The 22,722-nt window shown below is 37.7% G+C and overlaps 1 protein-coding gene across 1 annotated transcript in view; it reads right to left on the reverse strand.

The window, feature by feature from the left end:
* LOC132427422 (RNA exonuclease 1 homolog) overlaps positions 1-22,722 on the reverse strand; it is a 44,673-nt gene that overhangs the window by 15,862 nt on the left and 6,089 nt on the right. Inside the window, exons 4-6 of the mRNA XM_060014865.1 lie at positions 20,673-20,880; positions 20,077-20,195; positions 2,108-2,204 (exon numbers count right to left, since the gene is read on the reverse strand). Coding sequence (XP_059870848.1) covers positions 2,108-2,204; positions 20,077-20,195; positions 20,673-20,880 — 424 coding nt within the window. The remainder of the gene's footprint in view (positions 1-2,107; positions 2,205-20,076; positions 20,196-20,672; positions 20,881-22,722) is intronic.

Below are 22,722 nucleotides of genomic sequence, written 5' to 3' on the forward strand. Positions count from 1 at the left end.
TATATTTTAATACATGTATTTAAGTCTACTTAAAGTGCTGTACATTAAAAAAATGCCATAAAGGAATTACAGATGAACAGTTTTTACATTCTTGAGAATGGAACAGACTTTCAAAACATGACACAAAACCCAGAAACCAATAAAAAAGAGATTGATTACACTTTGAAAATAACCTCTATATTATAAAAAAAAGTATAAATAAGGCTGATGCACAAGTGACAAACTAAAGAAAATATCTGCAGTATTATTAAAAGAGAATATGAATAGGACAAATGAATAGGACAATTTATAAAGGGAGGGCAGAAGGATACAAAGAGCAAATTTAAAAAGAGAGAGAAATAAACATCTTCAACTTCGTAGTAATAAAATATATTAAATTAACTTTATTTTTTTTAATATACCTTCACACTCTGAAATAGGATAAATAAGAAAGTTTGGCAGGGTGTGAGGAAAACCACACACTCCACCACTAGTGGGCGATGTAAATGGACAAACCCTTTCTGGGGTAGTTAACAATATTTACCAGGGCTTCCCTGGTGGCGCAGTGGTTAAGAATCTGCCTGCCAATGCAAGGGACACGGGTTCGAGCCCTGGTCCGGGAAGATCCCACATGCCGTGGAGCAACTAAGCCCATGCGCCACAATTACTAAGCCTGTGCTCTAGAGCCCGTGAGCCACAACTACTGAGCCCGCGTGCCACAATTATTGAAGCCCATGCACCTGGGGCCTGTGCTCTGCAACAAGAGAAGCCACCGCGATAAGAAGCCCACGCACTGCAACGAAGAGTAGCCCCCACTTGCCGCAACTAGAGAAAAGCCCTCGCGCAGCAATGAAGACCCAATGCAGCCAAAAATAAATAAATAAATAAAATTGGAAAAAACCACAATATTTACCAATTTTAAACATGCAGACCCTTTCTGCTAGCTTCTCTGTGTATAGGAATTTATGCTAAAGATACATACGCTCGGGTTTAAGTAAATGTTAACGTGTTAACATCCTCACACATATTTATCACAGAATTTATACTCAAAAAAAATGTAAGCAATCTAAATACCCAAAGGCATTTAGTTCATCTACATTATAGATTCCATATAATGGAATATGTATAGTATAGGTTCTATACAACAGAATTTCATGCAGTCTTTAAAAAGTACCATACAGATCTAGATATGAATGTGGATTCCAGGTTAACTGACAAAAGACTTCTATGATACCTTACTGAGTAAAAAAAGTTAGACACACTGTATATAAAATGATTGTATTCATGAATATTATATATATCTCTGTAGTCATGTAAAGGAGGGTCTATATAAGAGATCTGGAAGATAGCTGTCTTTGACTGTTTTTTTAAAAGATGTTTTTCTGGGGCTTCCCTGGTGGCGCAGTGGTTGAGAGTCCGCCTGCCGATACAGGGGACACAGGTTCATGCCCCGGTCCGGGAAGATCCCACATGCCGCGGTGCGGCTGGGCCCGTGAGCCATGGCCACTGAGCCTGTGCGTCCGAAGCCTGTGCTCCGCAACGGCAGAGGCCACAGCAGTGAGAAGCCCACGTACCACCAAAAAAAAAAAAAAAAAAAGATGTTTTTCCGTATTATTAGAACTCATGCCACGTATTCTCAACTGGGGTGGTACTGCCCCCAGAGGAGTAAGGTTGGCTTTTGAGGAGTGAAAAAAATCTTAGATATTACTATAGTATGTGGCTCTACAAAACCCAATTTAACTGATAAAATATTATCCCTCAGTACTTCATTTTACTGGGGGTGAAGGAGGTAGAAAAAATAGGTTTATTAGGGGGACAATACTGATTTTTAAAAAGTTGAGAAGTACTGATACTATTCCACATGGAGGTGAATTACTTTTATAACCAGAAATCAAATTTAAATATATCACTGATAACCTCCTTCAGTGAGGTTATATTCACAACTAAGTTCAAGGCTAACTTGTTACTTTCAACAAAAAAATGCCACCTGCACGTTCGACTCAACAGAATATTTAAAACATACATTTCATTGAATATCTAAAAACAACGCTGTTAATGAAGAAAACACATTCAGTGTCGGGTGTTAATCACAACTTTTTATCTTATCACTTAATTGAAAAGACATTACCTTGGTCTCTCAGCTTCTTCAGAGTATTTCTTGCTATGTTCACATACATATTTCGATGGCCACAGCATTCATAAATGGCCTTTTCTTCTATTTTAGCCTAAATCACAAAGTGAACAATTAAATGAAAATATTAAACCCAAAGTCTATGAACAATAAATGTCATTTGCTACATAATGGATAAATATGGCAAAATACTTATCTAACTCAAAAGATGGGGGGAAATGGTGCCACAAATAATAAGCAACTTATTTTACATTCTACGTTTATGTTTTTTGAGAAGAAAAAAAAAGCAAACTTAATCCCATGAATGTAATCCAAGAACCAGACACTTATCTTCACAAACTAGAGACCACTGTATGTTTGCAGACAGTGCATGGTGCAAAGCCTCCACAAGCCTACAGTGTCATGAACTCATTTGATTCTCAAAGCAAGGCCCTAACGTATCAGAGGCACATACTAGTATTCTCATTTAAAAGGTGAGGACGCTAAGGCTCAAAGTGGCTAAATAATTTGCTTAAGATCACACAGCAAAGAAAAGACATGATTCTCTTTTCATTATCTTTCTTCTATAAGTTACTTTCCTAAACCCATTCACTACTATTTTTACACCAAAACTCATTAAGATAGGTCAGTAAAAAGGGATGAAATGAGAGAATAAATAATAAATTTTATTTATTACATTGTATATTTATTTAATACATTGTATATTATATTACTAATTTATTGTGCACCTAGTATGTACAGGTCTGGAATAAGCTCGTTAAAAGTTTTCTCATTTAATCTTTATTGTGATTCTATAAGTATCACCAATTTATATGAGGAAACTGAGACCGAAGGAAAGTCAGTATCTTGCTTACCGTTGCAGAGCTAGAAATGGAATCCGGGTGTGCTCAAGTTCCGAAGCCAAGACTCTCCTCACTACACTAAACCATCACAGAGAGAACACCATAGAGAGGTTGGAAGACAGTACAGAAGACAAGACAGGGATACAGAAAAAGACAAAGCTGGAAGAAAAAGGGTAACATTTCTCTTTAAGAGGCTCCTTTTTTGTTTCTTTGCTTTGCCATTATTCTGTAACTTATACAGAATCCTAGAGGAGACAGACTTCCGGAATGGTAGGACAAGAACCTTCACAAACTGTCCCACAAAAACAATACAAATACTGGCAAAACAACTAAAACCAACCATTTCAAAACTCGGAAAATTAACCAAAGCCACAGAAAAAAACCTGAAAATTGTCTAAGAGAAACTACTGAACCTCGGTAAGACAGTGGTGTCTCTAACATTTTAGCTTGAGGCTATTCCCACCCGCCTTTCTCCCCAGCTTAGTGGCATCATAGCTGCAAAAAATTGGCAGCCTGATAGCCAACAGAAAGGACAGAACTCTTTTAGAGCTACATTAAAGGCATCATCCCCAGAGCACAGTCAGTATTTTGTCCGAACAAGCAGCTTCCTGGAAAAATCTCTATCCCCAGAGTGCTGTGGGTATTTGATTGGACTCAGAGCTCAGCTCATGGGAGGAAAAAAAAAAAAACCTATCCCCAGAGTACTATCAAAACAATAGTAAATGGGTGGCAATATGGCAGCTACCTAAGGCTATGATTTCAGGTGGGTAAACAAGAACCTGCCTAGAAATTTAAAAGGAAATCTTGGAGAACTAGATTTTGAAACTTTGAAAAGCTCTGACATATTCTTAGGGTGTCAAAGGTGACCCAAGAAAGATCTGGGAAAAGAGAAGCTCCCAATAACTCACTAGTGGCTGACCTTGAAACCCTGCAGGTTTACAGGAAGTAAAAGCTAAGGCTGTCTTATAAACTGCAACAAGTTTGAAGGCATGCCTTCTCACATAGATCCTCTAGTGGGAAGGGATAAAAAGGGTGGAAGACATACAGACAAGGCATTTAAGAAACTCTTCTAACCAGTCATTGGCTGACCACTAAATTGTACTGACACAGGATGACTCCTAAAATAAATAATAAAAGAACTGAAAAAAAAATGCCACCAGAGGACTTAAGTGTCCATACACTGGAAGCAATACAGAATCTACAGAATTAGTTCAGAAAAGTCAGTAAGCAAGTAAGTAGCAACAAGAAAAACAATTACAAAAACCTAGCAACAAAATAAATACCTATCTGACCCTAGAGTTATTATGATACATTATTTAACTGTATAGTTATGCCACTAACAGGAAGCAAAAAAGCAGTCAAGAGAAAATGCTCCTGAGAAAGCCGAGATTTGGGACTCAGTAGACACAGACTTTAAATTAGCTATTGTAAATATGTTTAAAAAATTAATGGAATGATGTCTAGAGAATTAAAGGAAAGTGTGAAAATGATGTTTCATCAAATAGTACCAATAAAGAGAAATAAAAATAGAAAAAAAATTGAAGTTCTGGAGTTAAAAAGTACAAAAATTACATGAACAATTCACCATAGGGGCTCAACCCCAGATATGAGCTAGAAGAAGAAATAATCAGTGAACCTAAAGATAGACCAATAGAGATTATTCAGCTTCAGGAGAAGAAAAAAGAACAAGATAAAATGAACAAAGCCTCAGATGCCTGTGGGACACCATCAAACAAACATACCTATATTCACATAATGTGAGTTCCACAGGAAAAGGAGAAAGGAGCAGAAAAAATATTGAAGAAATAATTGCCAAAAACGTCCCCAATATTATGTAAAATATTAACCCATACATCCATGAAGCTCAACAAACTCCAAGTAGAACTTATTCACAGAGAGCCACACTTAGACATGTCACAGTCAAACTGATGAAAGTCAAAGACAAAAAGAAAATTTTGAAAATATCAATAGTAAGAGAAAAATGACATTATGTACAAAGGATCTTTAATAAGATTAAAGCTGATTTCTCATCAGAAACCATGGAGGCAGTGGAATGACATCTCAAAGTGTTGAAAGAAAAAGACTGTTAACCAAGAATTCTGTACTCAACTAAACTCTTCCTTACAATGGAGGAGAAATGAAGACATTCCCAGATAAACTCTCAGGGAATTTGTCATTAGCAGATCTATCCTGCAAGAATTGCTAAAGGGATTCCTTCAGTCTGAGAAGGACACTAGACGGTAATTTGAATCCACATGAAGAAATAAAGAACACTGGTAAATGTAACTTCACAGGAAAATATATGAGAATAAATATGTATTTGTTTGTAATTTATTTCTTCTTCATCTATTTTAAGAGACAATAACATAAAGCAAGAATTATAAAATTGAATTACAGGTTTTATAATATATAACGATGTAATTTATATGACAGTAATGGTATAAAGGAGGGGTAGAAAGAAATATACTGGAGTAAATTTTTGAATACTATTGAAATTAAGTTAGTTTTAGTTTGAACCAGATTGTCACAAATTAAGATGGTAATTGTAATCCTTACTATAAACATTAAGAAAATAATTCAAAAGATATAGTCAAAGAAATGACATGGGCATTTAAATGGTATACTAGAAAATATTTAACCCAAAACAAAGCAATAATTGTAGAGGAAATAAAAAGACACAAGACATAAAAATCACATTGCAAAATGGATGATGTATCAATAAATCCTACTTTATTAGTTATGAGTCACTGCATTAAATGTGAATGGATTAAACACTCCATTTACATTTGGAAGAATGGGGGGAAATATGGGTCAACTGTATGCTGTCTACAAGACACACACTAAATTCAAGACCAAATAGGTTGAAAGCAAAAGGAAGAAAAGAGAGATACTTTGTAAGCACTAATTAAAGATAGCTGGAGTGGCTGCACTAACGTCAGACAGTATAATCTTTAAAAGAGAAATTGTCACTAGAGACAAAGAGAGACATTTTATAATGAGAAGAGTGTTAATCTATCAGAAAGACATAATGACTATAAACAAATATGCATCTTATACCAGAGCACCAAAATACACAAAACAAAAACTGATAGAATTGGAGAAACAACAATTCAACAATCAGAAACTTCAATGCCACACTTTCAATAATGGATACAAGTCAGAATATCAAGAAAAAAATGGAATACTTCAACAAAACTATGAAGCAATTATACCTAATAGACATCTATTGAATATGCCACACAACAAGAACAGAATACATGTACTTTTCAAGTACACATGGGACATTTTCTAGGGCAGATCCTATGTTAGGTCATAAAACAATCCTCAATAAATTTAAAAGGACTGAAATCATACAACGTATGTTCTCTGACCACAATGGTACTATATTATAAATCAACAGCAGGATATTTTGGAAATTCATTAATATGTGAAAATTGAATTACACATTCCTAAATAATGAACAGGTCAAAGGAGGAATAAAAGGGAAACTTAGGGGAGAGACCTGCCAGATGGCGGAAGAGTAAGACATGGAGATCACCTTCCTCCCCACAAATACATCAAAAATACATCTACATGAATCCTGGTAGGGGACATTAGACTTCCAAAAAGGTGAGAAAATCCCCATGTAACTGGGTAGGGCAAAAGAAAAAAGAAAAGAAGAGACAATGAAATTGGGACAGGACCTGCCCCTCTGGAAGGGAGCTGTGAAGGATGAAAAGTTTCCACACACTAGGAAGCCCCCTCACTGGTGGGGACGGGACGGGGGAGCTTCAGAGCCTCGGAGGAGAGGCAACAACAGAGGTGTGGAGTGCCGAGGGAGAATCAGTGCTGACCAGCACTCACCAGCCTGAGACACTTGCCAGCTCACTTGCAGGGGAACGTGGGAGCTAGGTGCTGAGGCTTGGGCTTCGGAGGTCAGACCCCTGGGAGAGGACTGGGGTTGGCTGCGTGAGGACAGCCTTGGGGGGGCTGGTGCACCACAGCTAGCTGGGAGGGAGTCTGGGAAAAAACCTAGGCCTGCCAGAGAGGCAGGAGACCTTTGTTGTGGGGTGTGTGAGGAGAGGGGCAGCCCTGTCAGAAGAGCTTCTCTCTCTGTGTGCTCACAGATGGTAGGGCAAAGCCTACATGGGCACAAGCGTGAGCTGTGGCTGTTATCTCGGACCCCAGAGGCTGCTGCCACTGCCACCAAGGGTCCTGTGTGCAAGGCAGGTACCTGCCCACAACTTCCCGGCAGCCGGTGCAGCCTGCCACTGCTGAGGGTCCTGCGAACCAGGGCCAACGTCCCCGGGAGAATGCGTGGCGCACCTCCTTAGGCTCTTGCAACTTCACACCAGCCTCTGCCACTGCAGGCACTCCCCACACATCCCAATTATGACTGCTATATCCCTCTCCCCGCAGCCTGAGCAAGTGAGCCCTAATCAGCTGCTGCTTTCACCCCCTCTTGCCTGGATGGGGAACAGACGCCTAAGGGCAGCTACATGCAGAGGCGGGGCCAAAACCAAAGCTGAACCCCAGGGGCAGTGCGACCAAAGAAGAGAAAGGGAAGTCTCCCCAGGCAGCTCAGGAGCAGTGATCAAATCCCCGCAATCAGCTGGGTAAACGCTGCATCTGTGGAGTACCTGAATAGACAATGAGTGTTCCCACAATTGAGGCTGTGGACTTTGGGGACAACTGTGGACTTTGGGGGCAAGTACACGCAGGACTAAGGCCAGGTCAGAGTCTGAGCTGGCCCCACAGTGCCCACAATAGGTCCAGAGACCCACCTAGAGGTACCAGAGGGCTTCCTGGGGAAGCAGGGATTGTCTGTGGCTCACTATGCGGCCAAGGACACTGACAACTAAGGCCACAGGAAAATACCACTACTTTTTTTTTTGGTTCTGTTCTTCTTTTTTTATTATTATTTTTTTAATTTAACTTTTTAATTTACTTTTCTTTTTATGCTTTTATTTTTAAAATATATTTTACTTAATTGTTTTACCTAATTCTACTGTACTTTTATATTATATTGTGTTTTTTGCTTGTGTTTGTTATTTTCTTTCTTTTGCTTTGTTTTCTTTTTTAACTGTATTTTATATTTTTCTATTTTTACTTTACTACTCTGTCATTTTGTATTTTTTCCTTTTGTTTTCATCTTTCATCTTTACATTTTATCATTTTTGTATTTGTTTTATGTTTTCAGTGCCTTTTTTAGTTTGCTTTCTGCATTTGATTTGTTTCTGCTTTTATGTTTTTGTTAGTTTTTAGTGTTTGTTTTGGTTTTGGATTTGTTTATTGGTTTGGTTGCTCTCTTCTTTGTTTTCTCTTCTTTTGTTTTTCTTTTTGTGAGTGCCTGTGTGTATGTTTCTTTGTGTGATTTTGTCTGTTTAGCTTTGCTTTCACCATTTGTCTTGGGGTTTTGTCTGTTTGTTTGGGTTCTTTTTTGTTTTTTCTTTATGATTTTGTTTTTCTTCTTCCTTTTCTTCCACACCGTGTGGCTTGCAGGGTCTTGATGGTCTGGCTGGGGATCAGGCCAGAGCCTTGCGGGTGGGAGAGCCGAATCCAGGATGTCAGACCACCAGAGAATTCCCAGCCCCATGGAATATTAATCAGTGAGTGCTCTCCCAGAGGTCTCTGTCTCAATACAAAGACCCAGCTCCACCCAACGGCCAGCAAGCTCCAGTGCTGGATGCCTCACAGCAAACAACTAGCAAAACAGGAACACAACCCCACCCATTAGCAGACAGTCTACCTAAAGTCATACTAAGCTCAAAGACACTGCAAAACACACCACCAGATGCAGCCCTGCCCATCAGAGGAACAAGATCCAGCTTCACCCACCAGAACATAGGCTCCAGTCCCCCCAACCAGGGAGTCTACACAAGCCACTGAACCAAACTCACCCACTAGGCACAGACAACAGAAGTAAGAGGAAGTATGACCCTGCAGCCTTTAGAAAGGAGACCCCAGACACAGTAAGTTAAAATAAGACACAGAAATATGCAGCAGATGAAGGAGCAAGGTAAAAACCCACAAGACCAAACAAATGAAGAGGAGATAGGCAGTCAACCAGAAAAAGAATTCAGAGTGAGGACAGTAAAGATGATCCAAAATCTTGGAAATAGAATGGAGAAAATACAAGATATATTTAACAAGGACCTAGAAGAACTAAAGAACAAACAAGCAGTGATGAACAACACAATAACTGAAATTTAAAATACTCTAGAAGGAATCAATAGCAGAATAACTGAGGCAGAAGAATGGATAAGTGACCTGGAAGACAGAATGGTGGAAATAACTGCCGCAGAGCAGAATAAAGAAAGAAGAATGAAAAGAATTGAGTAAAGTCTCAGAGACCTCTGGGACAACAGTAAATGCACCAACATTACAATTGTAGAGGTCCCAGAAGAAGAAGAGAAAAAGAAGGGGTCTGAGAAAATATTTGAAGAGATTAGAGTTGAAAACTTCCCTAACATGGGGAAGGAAATAGTCAATCAAGTCCAGGAAGTGCAGAGAGTCCCATACAGGATAAATCCAAGGAGAAACACACTGAGACACATATTAATCAAACTATCAAAAATTAAATACAAAGAAAAAATATTAAAAGCAGCAAGGGAAAGGCAACAAATAACATACAAGGGAATCCCCATAAGGTTATCAGCTGATTTTTCAGCAGAAACTCTGTAAGTAAGAAGGGAGTGGCATGATATACTTAAAGTGATGAAAGGGAAAAACCTACAACCAAGATTACTCTACTCAGCAAGGATCTCATTCAGATTTGAAGGAGAAATCAAAAGCTTTACAGACAAGCAAAAGCTAAGAGAATTCAGCACCACCAAACCAGCTCTACAACACATGCTAAAGGAACTTCTCTAAGTGGGAAACACAAGAGAAGAAAAGGACCTACAAAAACAAACCCAAAACAATTAAGAAAATGGTAATAGGAACATACATATCAATAATTACCTTAAATGTGAATGGAGTAAATGCTCCAACCAAAAGACACAGGCTTGCTGAATGGATACAAAAACAAGACTCATATATATGCTGTCTACAAGAGACCCACTTCAGACCTAGGGAAACATACTGACTGAAAGTGAGTGGATGGAAAAAGATATTCCATTCAAATGGAAATCAAATGAAAGCTGGAGGAGCAATACTCGTATCAGATAAAATAGACTTTAAAATAAAGAAAGCTACAAGAGAAAAGGAGGGACACTACATAATGATCAAGGGATCAATCCAAGAAGAAGATATAACAATTATAAATATATATGCACCCAACATAGGAGCACCTCAATACATAAGGCAACTGTTAACAGCTATAAGAGAGGAAATAGACAGTAACATAATAATAGTGGGGGACTTTAACACCTCACTTACACCAATGGACAGATCATCCAAACATAAAATTAATAAGGGAACACAAGCTTTAAATCAGATAGCTTTAAATCAGACAAAAGAGATCAGATAGATTTAACTGATATTTATAGGACATTCCATCCAAAAACATCAGATTACACTTTCTTCTCAAGTGTGCATGGAACATTCTCCAGGATAGTTCACATCCTGGGTCACAAATCAAGCCTCAGTAAATTTAAGAAAACTGAAATCATATCAAGCATCTTTTCTGACCACAATGCTGTGAGATTAGAAATTAATTACAGGGAAAAAAACCCGTGAAAAACACAAACACATGGAGGCTAAACAATACATTACTAAATAACCAAGAGACCACTGATGACATCAAAGAGGAAATCCAAAAATATCTAGAAACAAATGACAATGAAAACATGATGACCCAAAACCTATGGGATGCAGCAAAAGCAGTTCTAAGAGGGAAATGTATAGCAATACAATCCTACCTCAAGAAACAAGAAAAATCTCAAATAAACAACCTAACCTTAAACCTAAAGCAATTAAAGAACCAAAAATACCCCAAAGTTAGCCGAAAGAAAGAAATCATAAAGATCGGATCAGAAATAAATGAAAAAGAAATGAAGGAAACAACAGCAAAGATCAATAAAACTAAAAGCTGGCTGGTTCTTTGAGAAGATAAACAAAATTGATAAACCATTAGCCAGACTCATCAGGAAAAAAAGGGAGAAGACTCAAATCAACAGAATTAGAAACAAAAAAGGAGAAGTAACAACTGACACTGCAGAAATACAAAGGCTCATGAGAGAGACTACTACAAGCAACTCTATGCCAATAAAATGGACAACCTGGAAGACATGGACAAATTCTTAGAAAAGTACAACCTTCTGAGACTGAACCAGGAAGAAATAGCAAATATGAACAGACTGATCACAAGCACTGAAATTGAAACTGTGATTAAAATTCTTCCAACAAACAAGCTCAGGGCCAGATGGCTTCACAGGTGAATTCTATCAAACATTTAAAGAGCTAACACCTATCCTTCTCAAACCCTTCCAAAATATAGCAGAGGGAGGAATGCTCCCAAACTCATTCTATGAGGCCACCATCACCCTGATACCAAAACCAGACAATGATGTCACAACAAAAGAAAATTACAGGGGCTTTCCTGGTGGTGCAGTGGTTGAGTCCGCCTGGCGATGCAGGGGACATGGGTTTGTGCCCTGGTCCGGGAAGATCCTACATGCCGCGGAGTGGCTGGGCCCGTGAGCCATGGCCACTGAGCCTGGGTGTCCAGAGCCTGTGCTCCGCAATGGGAGAGGCCACAACAGTGAGAGGCCCGTGTAACGCAAAAAAAAAAAAAAAAGAAAAAGAAAAAAAAAAAGAAAATTACAGGCCAATATCACTGATGAATATGGATGCAAAAATCCTCAACAAAATACCCGCAAACAGAATCCAACAGCACATTAAAAGGCTCATGCACCATGATCAACTGGGGTTTATCCCAGGAATGCAAGGATTCTTCAATATACGCAAATCAATCAATATGATACACCATAGTAACAAATTGAAGAATAAAATCCATATGATCACCTCAATAGATGCAGAAAAACCTTCTGACAAAATTCAACACCCATTTATGATAAAAACTCTCCAGAAAGTGCACATAGAGGGAACCTACCTCAACATACTAAAGGCCATATATGACAAACCCAAAGCCAACATCATTCTCAATGGTGGAAAACTGAAACCATTTTCTCTAAGATCAGGAGGAAGACAAGGATTTCCACTCTCACCATTATTTGACATAGTTTTGGAAGTTTTAGCCATGGCCATCAGAGAAGAAAAAGAAATAAAAGGAATCCAAAATGGAAAAGAAGTAAAGCTGTCACTGTTTGCAGATGACATGATACTATACATAGAAAATCCTAAAGGTGCCAGCAGAAAACTATTCGAGCTAACTGATGAATTGGTAAAGTAGCAGGACACAAAATGCACAGAAATCTCTTGCATTCCTACACACTAACAATGGAAAATGAGGAAGAGAAATTAAGGAGACACTCCCATTTACCACTGCAAAAAAAAGAATAAAATAAGTAGGAATAAACCTACCTAAGGTGCAAAAAACCTTTACTCAGAAAACTACAAGACAGTGATGCAAGAAATCAAAGATGATACAAACAGATGGAGATATATACCATGTTCTTGGATTAGAAGAATCCACATTGTGAAAATGACCCTACTACCCAAAGCAATCTACAGATTCAATGCAATCCCTATCAAATTACCAATGACATTTTTCACAGAACTAGAACAAAAAATTTTACAATTTGTATGGAAACACAAAAGACCCCAAATAGCCAAATCAATCTTGAGGGAAAAAAACGGAGCTGGAGTAATCAGGCTCCCAGACTTCAGACTATACTACAAAGCTACAGTAATCCAGACAATATGGTACTGGCACAAAAACAGAAATATAGATCAATGGAACAGGATAGAAAGTCCAGAAATAAATCCACACACATATGGTCACCTTATATTTGATAAAGGAGGCAAGACTATACAATGGAGAAAAGACAGTCTCTTCAATAAGTGGTGCTGAGAAAACTGAACAGTTACATGTAAAAGAATGAAATTAGAACACTCCCTAACATCATACACAAAAATAAACTCAAAATGGATTAAAGACCTAAATATAAGGCCAGACACTATAAAACTCTTAGAGGAAAACATAGGCAGAACACTCTATGACATAAATCACAGCAAGATCCTTTTTGACCCACCTCCTAGAGAAATGGAAATAAAAATAAACAAATGGGACCTAATGAAACTTAAAAGCTTTTGTACAGCAAAGGAAACCATAAACAAGAGAAAAGACAACCCTCAGAATGAGAGAAAATATTTGCAAATAAAGCAATGGACAAAGGATTAATCTCCAAAATATACAAGCAGCTCATGCAGCTCAATATCAGAAAAACCACCCAATCCAAAAATGGGCAGAAGACCTAAATAGATATTTCTCCAAAGAAGACATACAGATGGCCAACAAATACATGAAAAGATCCTCAACATCACTAATCATTAGAGAAATGTAAATCAAAACTACAATGAGGTATCACCTCACACCAGTCAGAATGGCCATCATCAAAAAATCTAGAAACAAGAAATGCTGGAGAGGGTGTGGAGAAAAGGGAACCCTCCTGCACTGCTGGTGGGAATATAAATTGATACTGCCACTATGGAGATCAGTATGGTGATTCCTTAAAAAACTAAAAATAGAAGTACCATATGACCCAGTAGGACCATATCCTACTACTGGACATATACCCTGAGAGAACCATAATTCTAAAAGAGACATGTACCACAATGTTCACTGCAGCACTATTTACAATAGCCAGAACATGGAAACAACCCAAATGTCCATCGACAGACAAATGGATAAAGAAGATATGGCACATATATACAATGGAATATCGCTCTGCCATAAAAAGGAATGAAACTGAATTATTTGTAGTGAGGTGGATGGACCCAGACTCTGCCATACAGAGTGAAGTAAGTCAAAAAGAGAAAAACAAATACCATATGCTAATGCATATATATGGAATCTAGAAAAATGGTACTGATGAACCTAGTGGTAGGGCAGGGATAACAATGCAGACGTTGAGAACAGACTTGAGGAGACGGGGGGAATGGGTGGTTGGGATGTAGTGAGAGTATCACTGACATAAATACACTACCAAATGTAAAACGGATGGCTGGTGGGAAGCTGCTGCATAGCACAGGGAGATCAGTTTGGTGCTTTCTGACCACCTAGAGGGGTGGGATAGGGAGGGTGGGAGGGAGGCTCAAGAGGGAGGGGATATGGGGATATGTGTGTGCATATAGCTGATTCACTTTGTTGTACGGCAGAAATTAACACAACATTGTGAAGCAATTATACTCCAATAAAGATGTATAAAAAAATAAAAGGGAAACTTAAAAGTTCTTTGAGATGAATGAAAATGGAAACACAACATAATGAAACATATAGGATGCACCTATAGTGCTTAGAGTAAAATTAATATTGTAAATCGCTATATTAAAAAGATCTCAAATCAGTAAATTTGCCTTCCACCTTAAGCAACTAGAATTTTAATGGGAAACTAAACCCAAAGAATGCAAAAGGAATCAAATAATAAAGATTAGAGTGGAAATAAGTAAAATAAAGAATTAAAAATGAGATAATCATAAAAACTAAAAGTTCATTCTTTGAAAAGATCAACCAAATAGATAAAACTTTAGCTAGATTGACCAAGAAAAGAGAAGGCTCAAATTATTAAAATAAATGAGGGCTTTCCTGGTGGCGCAGTGGTTAAGAATCCACCTGCCAATGCAGGAGACATGGGTTCAAGCCCTGTTCTGGGAAGATCACACATGCTGCAGAGCAACTAAGCCCATGTGCCACAGCTACTGAAGCCCGCATGCCCTAGAGCTTGTGCTCTACAACGAGATGTCACCGCAATGAGAAGGCTGTGCACCACAATGAAGAGTAGCCCCTGCTCACTGCAACTAGAGAAAGCCCACACACAGCAGCGAAGACCCAATGCAGCCATAAAAAAAAATAAATAAATAATAAAATCAATAATGAAAGAAGACATCATTATAGAACTTTCAGAAATAAAAAGAATTATAAAGGAATACTATGAACAACTATATGCCAATAAATCAGAAAATTTAGATGAAACAGAAGGGACACGTATAAAAAACCCACAGTTACTATTGCACTTAATGAAGAAAGGCTGAAAGTTTTTCTCCTAGAATGAGGAAAGAGATAAGCATGGCTCCTCTTATCACTTCTATTCAATATCATACTGGAGTTTATGCCTAGAGAAATTAGCCAAGAAAATGAAATAAAAGTACCCACATTGGAAAGAAAAAAATAAAACTCTATTTATAGAAGATATAATCTTTCATAAAGAAACTTCCAAGGAACTCAATAAAAATGATTAGAACTAATAAACAAGTACAGCAAAGTTGCAAGATACAAGATCAGAAATCAATTGTATTTTTCCACACTTGTAATGAATAATTTGAAAATAAAATTACAAAAACAATTCCATTTACAATAGCATTAAAAAGATTAAAACACCTAGGAATAAGTTTAACAAAAGCAGTTCAAGACTTGTACTCTGAAAAACTACAAAAACTGTTGAAAGGATCTAAAGATCTAAATAAATGCAAAGACATCCCATGTTCATGGCTCACAAGACCTAATATTGTTAAATGGTAATACTCCACAAATTGATCTACTGATTCAGAACAATCTCTATCAAAATCCTAACTTGATATTTTTGCAGAAAATACAAGCTGATCCTAAAAGTTATATGGATATGCCAGGGACCAAAACGTTCTTGAAAAAGAACAACAAATTTTAATAACTCACACTTCTAATTTCAATACTTACTACAAAGCTACAGTAATTAAGACTGTGTAGTACTGGCATGAGGACAGAAATAGAGATCAAAGCAAGAGAACCAGAGCTCAGAATTTATGGTCAGTTACTCTTATATTTACAACTGATTTCTAACAAAAATGACACAAAAATTTAATAAGGAAAAATAGTCTTTTCAACAAATGGTGGTATAACTGGATATCCACATTCAAAAGAATGAAGTTGGACCCACTACCTCACACATTATGCAAAACTCAGCTCAAAACAGATCATACACCTAAGTGTAAAAACTAAAACTTTCCATCTCTTAGGAAAAAAAAAGAAATAACTCTTTGTGACCTAGTTTTCTTACATATGATACCAAAAGCACAAGCAACAGAAGAAAAATAAATTGGAATACATCATGGTGAAAAACTTTGTGCTGCAACTGATACCATCAAGAAAGTGAGAAGACAACCCACAGAAAAGAAAAAATATTTGCCAATGTTTTATCTAAGAGACTTGTATCCAGAATACATAAACAACTCTTATAACTCAACAGTAAGAAGACAAATAACGCAAAATATGGGCAAAGGATTTGAATAGACATTTCTGCAAGAAGATATACAAATGGCCAACAGGTATATGAAAGTATGTTCAACATCGTTAGTTGGTAGGGAAATGCAATTCAAAACTACAAATGAGCTACCACTTCATACACACTAGGATAGCTAGAAAGAAGACAGATAATAACAAGTGCTGGCAAGGATGTGGAGAAACCAGAACCCCTGTATGTTGTTGGTGGGAATGTAGTGATATAGTCACTTTGGAAAACAGTTTGTTAGTTCCACAAAAAGCTAAATGTAGAACTAGCATATAACCCAGCAATTTTACTCCTAGAAATATGCTTAAGGGTAATGTTACTATTTGTCCACACAAAAACTTGTACACAAATACAAATAAACATTCTGTACAAATGTTTGTTATTCATAATAGCCCCAAATGGAAATAATCCCAATGTCCATCAACTAGTGAATGGAGAAATAAAATGTGTATATCCATAAAACAGAATATTACTCAGCAATGACACATGCTGTAACGTGGATGACCCTTGACAACATTATGCTAGGGGAAAACATTACGCCAGTCACAAAAGAACCACATATTATATGATTCCATTTCCATGAAATGTCTAGAATAGGCAAATAAATAGAAATAGAGAGTAAATTAGTAGTTTCCTAGGGCTGGGAGATATGGAGGAGTGGGGGAATGGCAGATGAAGGGTAAACGGTGTCTTTTGGGGGCGATGGAAATGTATTTAAATTAATTGTGACAGTGATCGCACAACCCTGTGAATATACTGAAGTTACTGAACTATATATGTTAAATGGATGAATTGTAGGGTATGTGAATCATATCTCAATAAAGCTGTTAATCAAAAGAATCCTTAAATTGACCCTTCCTCACTCCTAATGCATGAATCTCCTGTTGTGATGACAAGTTAGCTTATATCCCAAACACTTAGCAACTGGCAGCTCACTGTTTTGTGAATCTGTTTTATGGACAGCATATCAGTTACAAAGGTCTTTTTCATGTCGATCTGAAATCTGCCTCTTGTTTCAACCACCCATGGTCTTTTAAAATAACCTCCAGAGTCATCTGAATTCACCTCAGTCAGAGGAAGGGCAGCACAAAGCCCAAATCTAGTGCTCAGACATGTATTTGTCTAACAGTGTTTTAAGTAGAGATTTTAAGATAAAAATTATTGGAAGATTAGAAATCTGTACATTTTGAACTTGAATTTCCAAACTGCAATAATCAGATGGAGCCGAGAGGTATCTGCCCACCTTTAGATGGAACTTATTCTATCTACTAAGCCACCATCCTCACCACTCCACATTGGATTTTGAAAATATGCATGGGGTGAGAGCTACAGCTATTGCCACTGATCTGAAAGGTTTCAATTTGGGAAAAAGGTTTTGAGTAGGAACTGCAAATACAGGTGCTGCCAAGAAACCAGGCATGGCTTATAAATGAGTGTAGCAGGTATGCCTAATAGGGAGTGGTGGGGACTGTGGCTCACTAGACAGTACATAAAGGGGGAGACACAACTCAGATTAATAAACTACTTGCTTTGATATGAAATCTCAGGACTAAGACAGTTTTACCACTAAAAGTAACCAGGGGCTTCCCTGATGGCACAGTGGTTAAGAATCTGCCTGCCAATGCAGGGGACATGGGTTCAATCCCTGGGCTGGGAAGATCCCACATGCTGCGGAGCAACTAAGCCCGTGCACCACAACTACTGAGCCTGTGCTCTAGAGTCCACGAGCCACAACTACTGAGCCCATGTGTCACAACTACTGAAGCCTGTGCACCTAGAGTCCATGCTCCACAAGAGAAGCCACCACAATGAGAAGCCCGCGCACCGCAACAAAGAGTAGTCACTGCTCGCTGCAACTAGAGAAAGCCTGCACATAGCAACAAAGACCCAATGCAACCAAAAATAAATAAATTAATTTTTAAAAAAACCTGATGAATCTCCAACATAAAGAGTTTAATTATTAAAAAAAAAAAAAAGTAACCAGAGTACTTTTTACAAATTACCAAGACCAGAAAAGTAATTCAAGAGGGAGAAAAAAACTAGGTCCACAGCCTGGCTTCAAAAAAGTAGTGGAGAGAAACTGAATAAAATTGTTTGCTAGTTGTGCCTCATGAGTTCTTTAGTCAAAGTAATAGTTACTAAGAGTGTGTGTGTGTGTGTGTGTGTGTGTGTGTTTTCTGATAAATTACATTGTTTAGTATTGACCTTGTTAAAAGCCTCATCCTGTTTTATAAACTCCCAAATACTTCTCAAAAAAGAGGTTGACATAGCATTGTCTTACTTCATCAGGTACTTTGGACGAGGATTCTGATTCTCCTATGGCCCTTTTCTGATGAGCCACTTAATGTTTCAACATCTTGTTAAATATAAAATTGATTAGAGAAAAGAAGAATACATGTGTGTTCTGTTTAACATTCCTACTATGTGTATGAAAGTATAACTATCTTAGCTAAGTTTTATATCCAAAATTAAATTTAAAAATAATTTCAAGTTTTAAATTCATCAGAAGTAGAGTAAATGCAAGGCATAAATTATCTATACTCACAAAAGGGAGAAGGGGGACAGCTGCCTGTATGTCCACCATTATTAAGGCTGATCTGATTACTCATCTAATCCCTTTGCTGTTTCCATATCCAGATTCTTAGAACCATGGTTTGGTCCTCTGATCAGCGTATAAGAAGGTGTGCAGTTTACTATTCTTTTTTTTATAAATTTATTTATTTATTTTTGGCTGCATTGGGTCTTCGTTGCTGCGCGAGGGCTTTCTCTAGTTGCGGCGAGCGGGGGCTACTCTTTGTTGTGGTGCGCAGGCTTCTGATTGCGGTGGCTTCTCTCGTTGTGAAGCACGGGCTCTAGGCACGCGGGCTCAGTAGTTGTGGCGCACGGGCCTAGTTGCTCCGCAGCATGTGGGATCTTCCTGGACTAGGGCTCGAACCCGTGTTCCCTGCATTGGCAGGCGGATTCTTAACCACTGCACCACCAGGGAAGTCCCAGTTTACTATTCTTAAAACAAATATATGTCCCAATGCCTTTCAGTTACCTTTTCATTAAGAGAAATGTTTGGACTTAAATTTATGACAATCTTTGCATGTTCAATATTAAAACGATCCCAGCTAGAAACAAGGTGAGCATTCCTTTTGACGGACTTAAAAAGACTAAGAATTCTAGGATGAGTTAATCTACCTCACTTTTAGGAGGGACAAAGCCTTAAAACTGACCGGTAGTTTTCTGCTAAAGAATATTTGGTAAAAAGAAAAAAAAATCATTGCCACAAGTAGGGGAAAATTGACTAAAGAGGAAAGGTTGTATTATCATATTACTAGTGGGCATTATTTTCTAAAGGTCTGTCTCTCTGTCTCCTTGTCTCTCTCACATATGTACACATATACACCCCTCACTGGATGTGGCTTGAAAGGCATATTCCAATGTAAAACTTTTCTCTGAAAAACTCTGAGGCAGCTTAAATTAATCATAGCTACAGATATTTTAGGTCTGAAAAAATGCCTAATGTTTCCAAGGATAGGAAAACCAAATTAACCAAAAGTGACACACAGGCACACATCCCATGATAATATGAAAATAACTATATCTAAGGGTAACCAAAAAAGGTTGAAATTTCTCTTCAATAGGTTTGGCATTTATCTGAATTAGGGGTCTTCGGAGAGAAGAATATACCCACTCTCCAAGGGGCTCTATATACAGGTATATGATGGTAATTAGAAATAAAATTCTTATCTTCAGACTTAGTTTATAGTACCTTTACAGGAAAAGAAGCAATACTTTCCACAGGAATGTGTGATCTGTTTGGCTTTGCAGTTGGATTTTCCTTTGAAAGAGCTACATCCCCATGAAGGCTGTCTGATGTACATGAATTTTCTAAGAAGTTTAAAATGAATGAGAGAAAAAGGAAAAGGTAAATTTTAATGTCATTAGTCTCAGATGATGAGTTTATTTCAATCATCAACTCAAAGTTTCACAATGCTTCATTTATAGGCTTGATCTCTCTCTCTCTCTCTCTCTATATATTTTTTTTCTTGAAGAAAACAAAATGCAAACACAAAAGGGTCCCAATAACCACCTCCAGTATAACCTAGAACAAATTTAAATAGTTTATAAAGCAACTTGCTCCATGTAAGAATGCATGCAAAATACAACCTTTTATTGCCTAGCGTACAGAGATAAACAATATAAATGATTTAGATATCAAGCTAATCGTATTATTTCATGTAAAGCTCTAGGTGATTGACTTAACTATAATGGGGAATATATGGACTTCATAAGAAACATTTTTAAAATAAGGTAAAACCTCATTTATTAAATAAGTGAGTTAAAAAAAAGAAGATTTTCTCATACCTCCTGAGGCTTTCCTTTGGGTCTGAGAGGCTGGACATGCAAATGTATTTTTTTCCTGTTCTGAAGTAGCAGCAACAAAAGCCTGCCCACCCTTAATGGCAGCCATTATCTGCACTGCCTGTTGCTGGGCCTGAAGGATTCCAGTGTGACTAATTAATGGTGGGACTGGTCCCCTGGATGGGCTAGTGATCTCTTTACTGGTTGGAACCTATAGAGCATCAACATAAAACAAAAAAATCCTGATTTTAAAAATGGATAAGATGGATAATTTCACTTTCCTTTTGCACAAAAGCTCTTTGGAATTGACTACATTCACAATACTACATGTAGTCCGATACACACATAATTGGAATATTCCCAGAAATAAAAAAACTGAACAATTTAAGCATATAATTTAAGACATTTTTTTCTTGAAATAACAGAAAATTAAATCTTATAAGAAAATGACACTTTGTATGCAGGTAAAAGTGGTAATAAGACATATCCTAATGAAGTTATTGAAATTCAAAGTTAAGAAAAGAATCCATTAGGTAACCTGGCAGACGTATCAGGTGACCCATACGGGGAGAAATAGCAGGCTAGCATCAGACTTCTCCACAGCAACGTTCATTATGAGAAAAGAAGGGAACATATGAAAAAATGTTCAGCTTCACTAGTAATCAAAGAAATGTAATATAAACTAAGGAAATAAAATTTCACTCAGATTTACAGGTTTAAAAAATGATAATACCCATTTTTTGTAAGGTTTGTGGGAAGGGAACCCTGGAACACTGTGTAGGACTGTAAATTGTCACAACTCTTCTAGAAGGCAATATGGTAACATTTTTGTTTTTTTTTTTTCGGTACGCGGGCCTCTCACTCTTGTGGCCTCTCCCATTGCGGAGCACAGGCTCCGGACGCGCAGGCTCAGCGGCCATGGTTCACGGGCCCAGCCGCTCCGCGGCATGTGGGATCTTCCCGAACCGGGGCACGAACCCGTGTCCCCTGCATCGGCAGGCGGACTCTCAACCACTGCGCCACCAGGGAAGCCCGGTAACATATTTTTAAAATCATAAAAATCTTTATCTTCTTTTGCCCAGTTACTTCTAGTTGTGAGAATGTATTCTTAAAAAATTGCTGATGAAACCGACAATCATTTAAATATAAGAATTTGGGGGGAAGTTATATAGCACAGTAATGTGAAAACTAACCACCACATCACTTGCAATTAAAGAGAAACAAGGTTACCCTCCTAAAAACCTGTTTCATAAGAGAGAAGGGGAGAGAAACTAGTTTAGTAAATATAGTATCTGACCCCGGGATGCGCAGGTATTCACTATCTCCATTTCACAGATATGGAAAATGAAATAGAGAAATTAAATAATTTGCTCAAGCATGTTCAACTATTCTGTAAAGAACTGGAATTCAGGGTCTTATTTGCGACTTGGAAGCATAAAGTCTTTTTATGCCATGCAGAAGATTCTGCTGTCAGTATGTACCAAGTAAAAATAATACAGACACTAGAGCAGAGAAATAAAGTTTGGGTTAAATAGCACTTTTTAACACAAAAGTGTTAAAGGAATAATACTCGCTGCAGTGTTTGTACAGTTTCTTTACATGTCGTAAAAGAACTTCAGCATTTATAATATAAATTTACAAGAGGTTCAAATTGCTTTGAAAAACTACCGTCAATTCCCCTTACTCACGCTAGTTAAGTTCTATAGAGTCCCGCAAACAATGAACTAGCAAATACTGAACCATTACAGGTGAGTATCTGGTCACAGCAGTTTCATCAACCAATGTTTCATAACCTTGTTATATGCGTGTTGCTGTTTAAAGATACTTCATTTAGTATATAATGCTGATTCATCAACACTGAATTTGTGGTCAACAGCACTAATAACTCGTGCCTGAACAAAGTTGTTTAACACACATACATTTTCTCTGTAAGGCACAGCACAGCCTTCTTGCACCAAGGAACACTAGACAGCACTATACTTGGGGACCATTTTAAATAACAAAATCACCAACAAAACACACATTAATGCAGAAAACATGGCACCAGACAGAC

Source organism: Delphinus delphis, chromosome 6 (genome assembly GCF_949987515.2).
Source record: "Delphinus delphis chromosome 6, mDelDel1.2, whole genome shotgun sequence".
Lineage (NCBI taxonomy): Eukaryota > Metazoa > Chordata > Mammalia > Artiodactyla > Delphinidae > Delphinus > Delphinus delphis.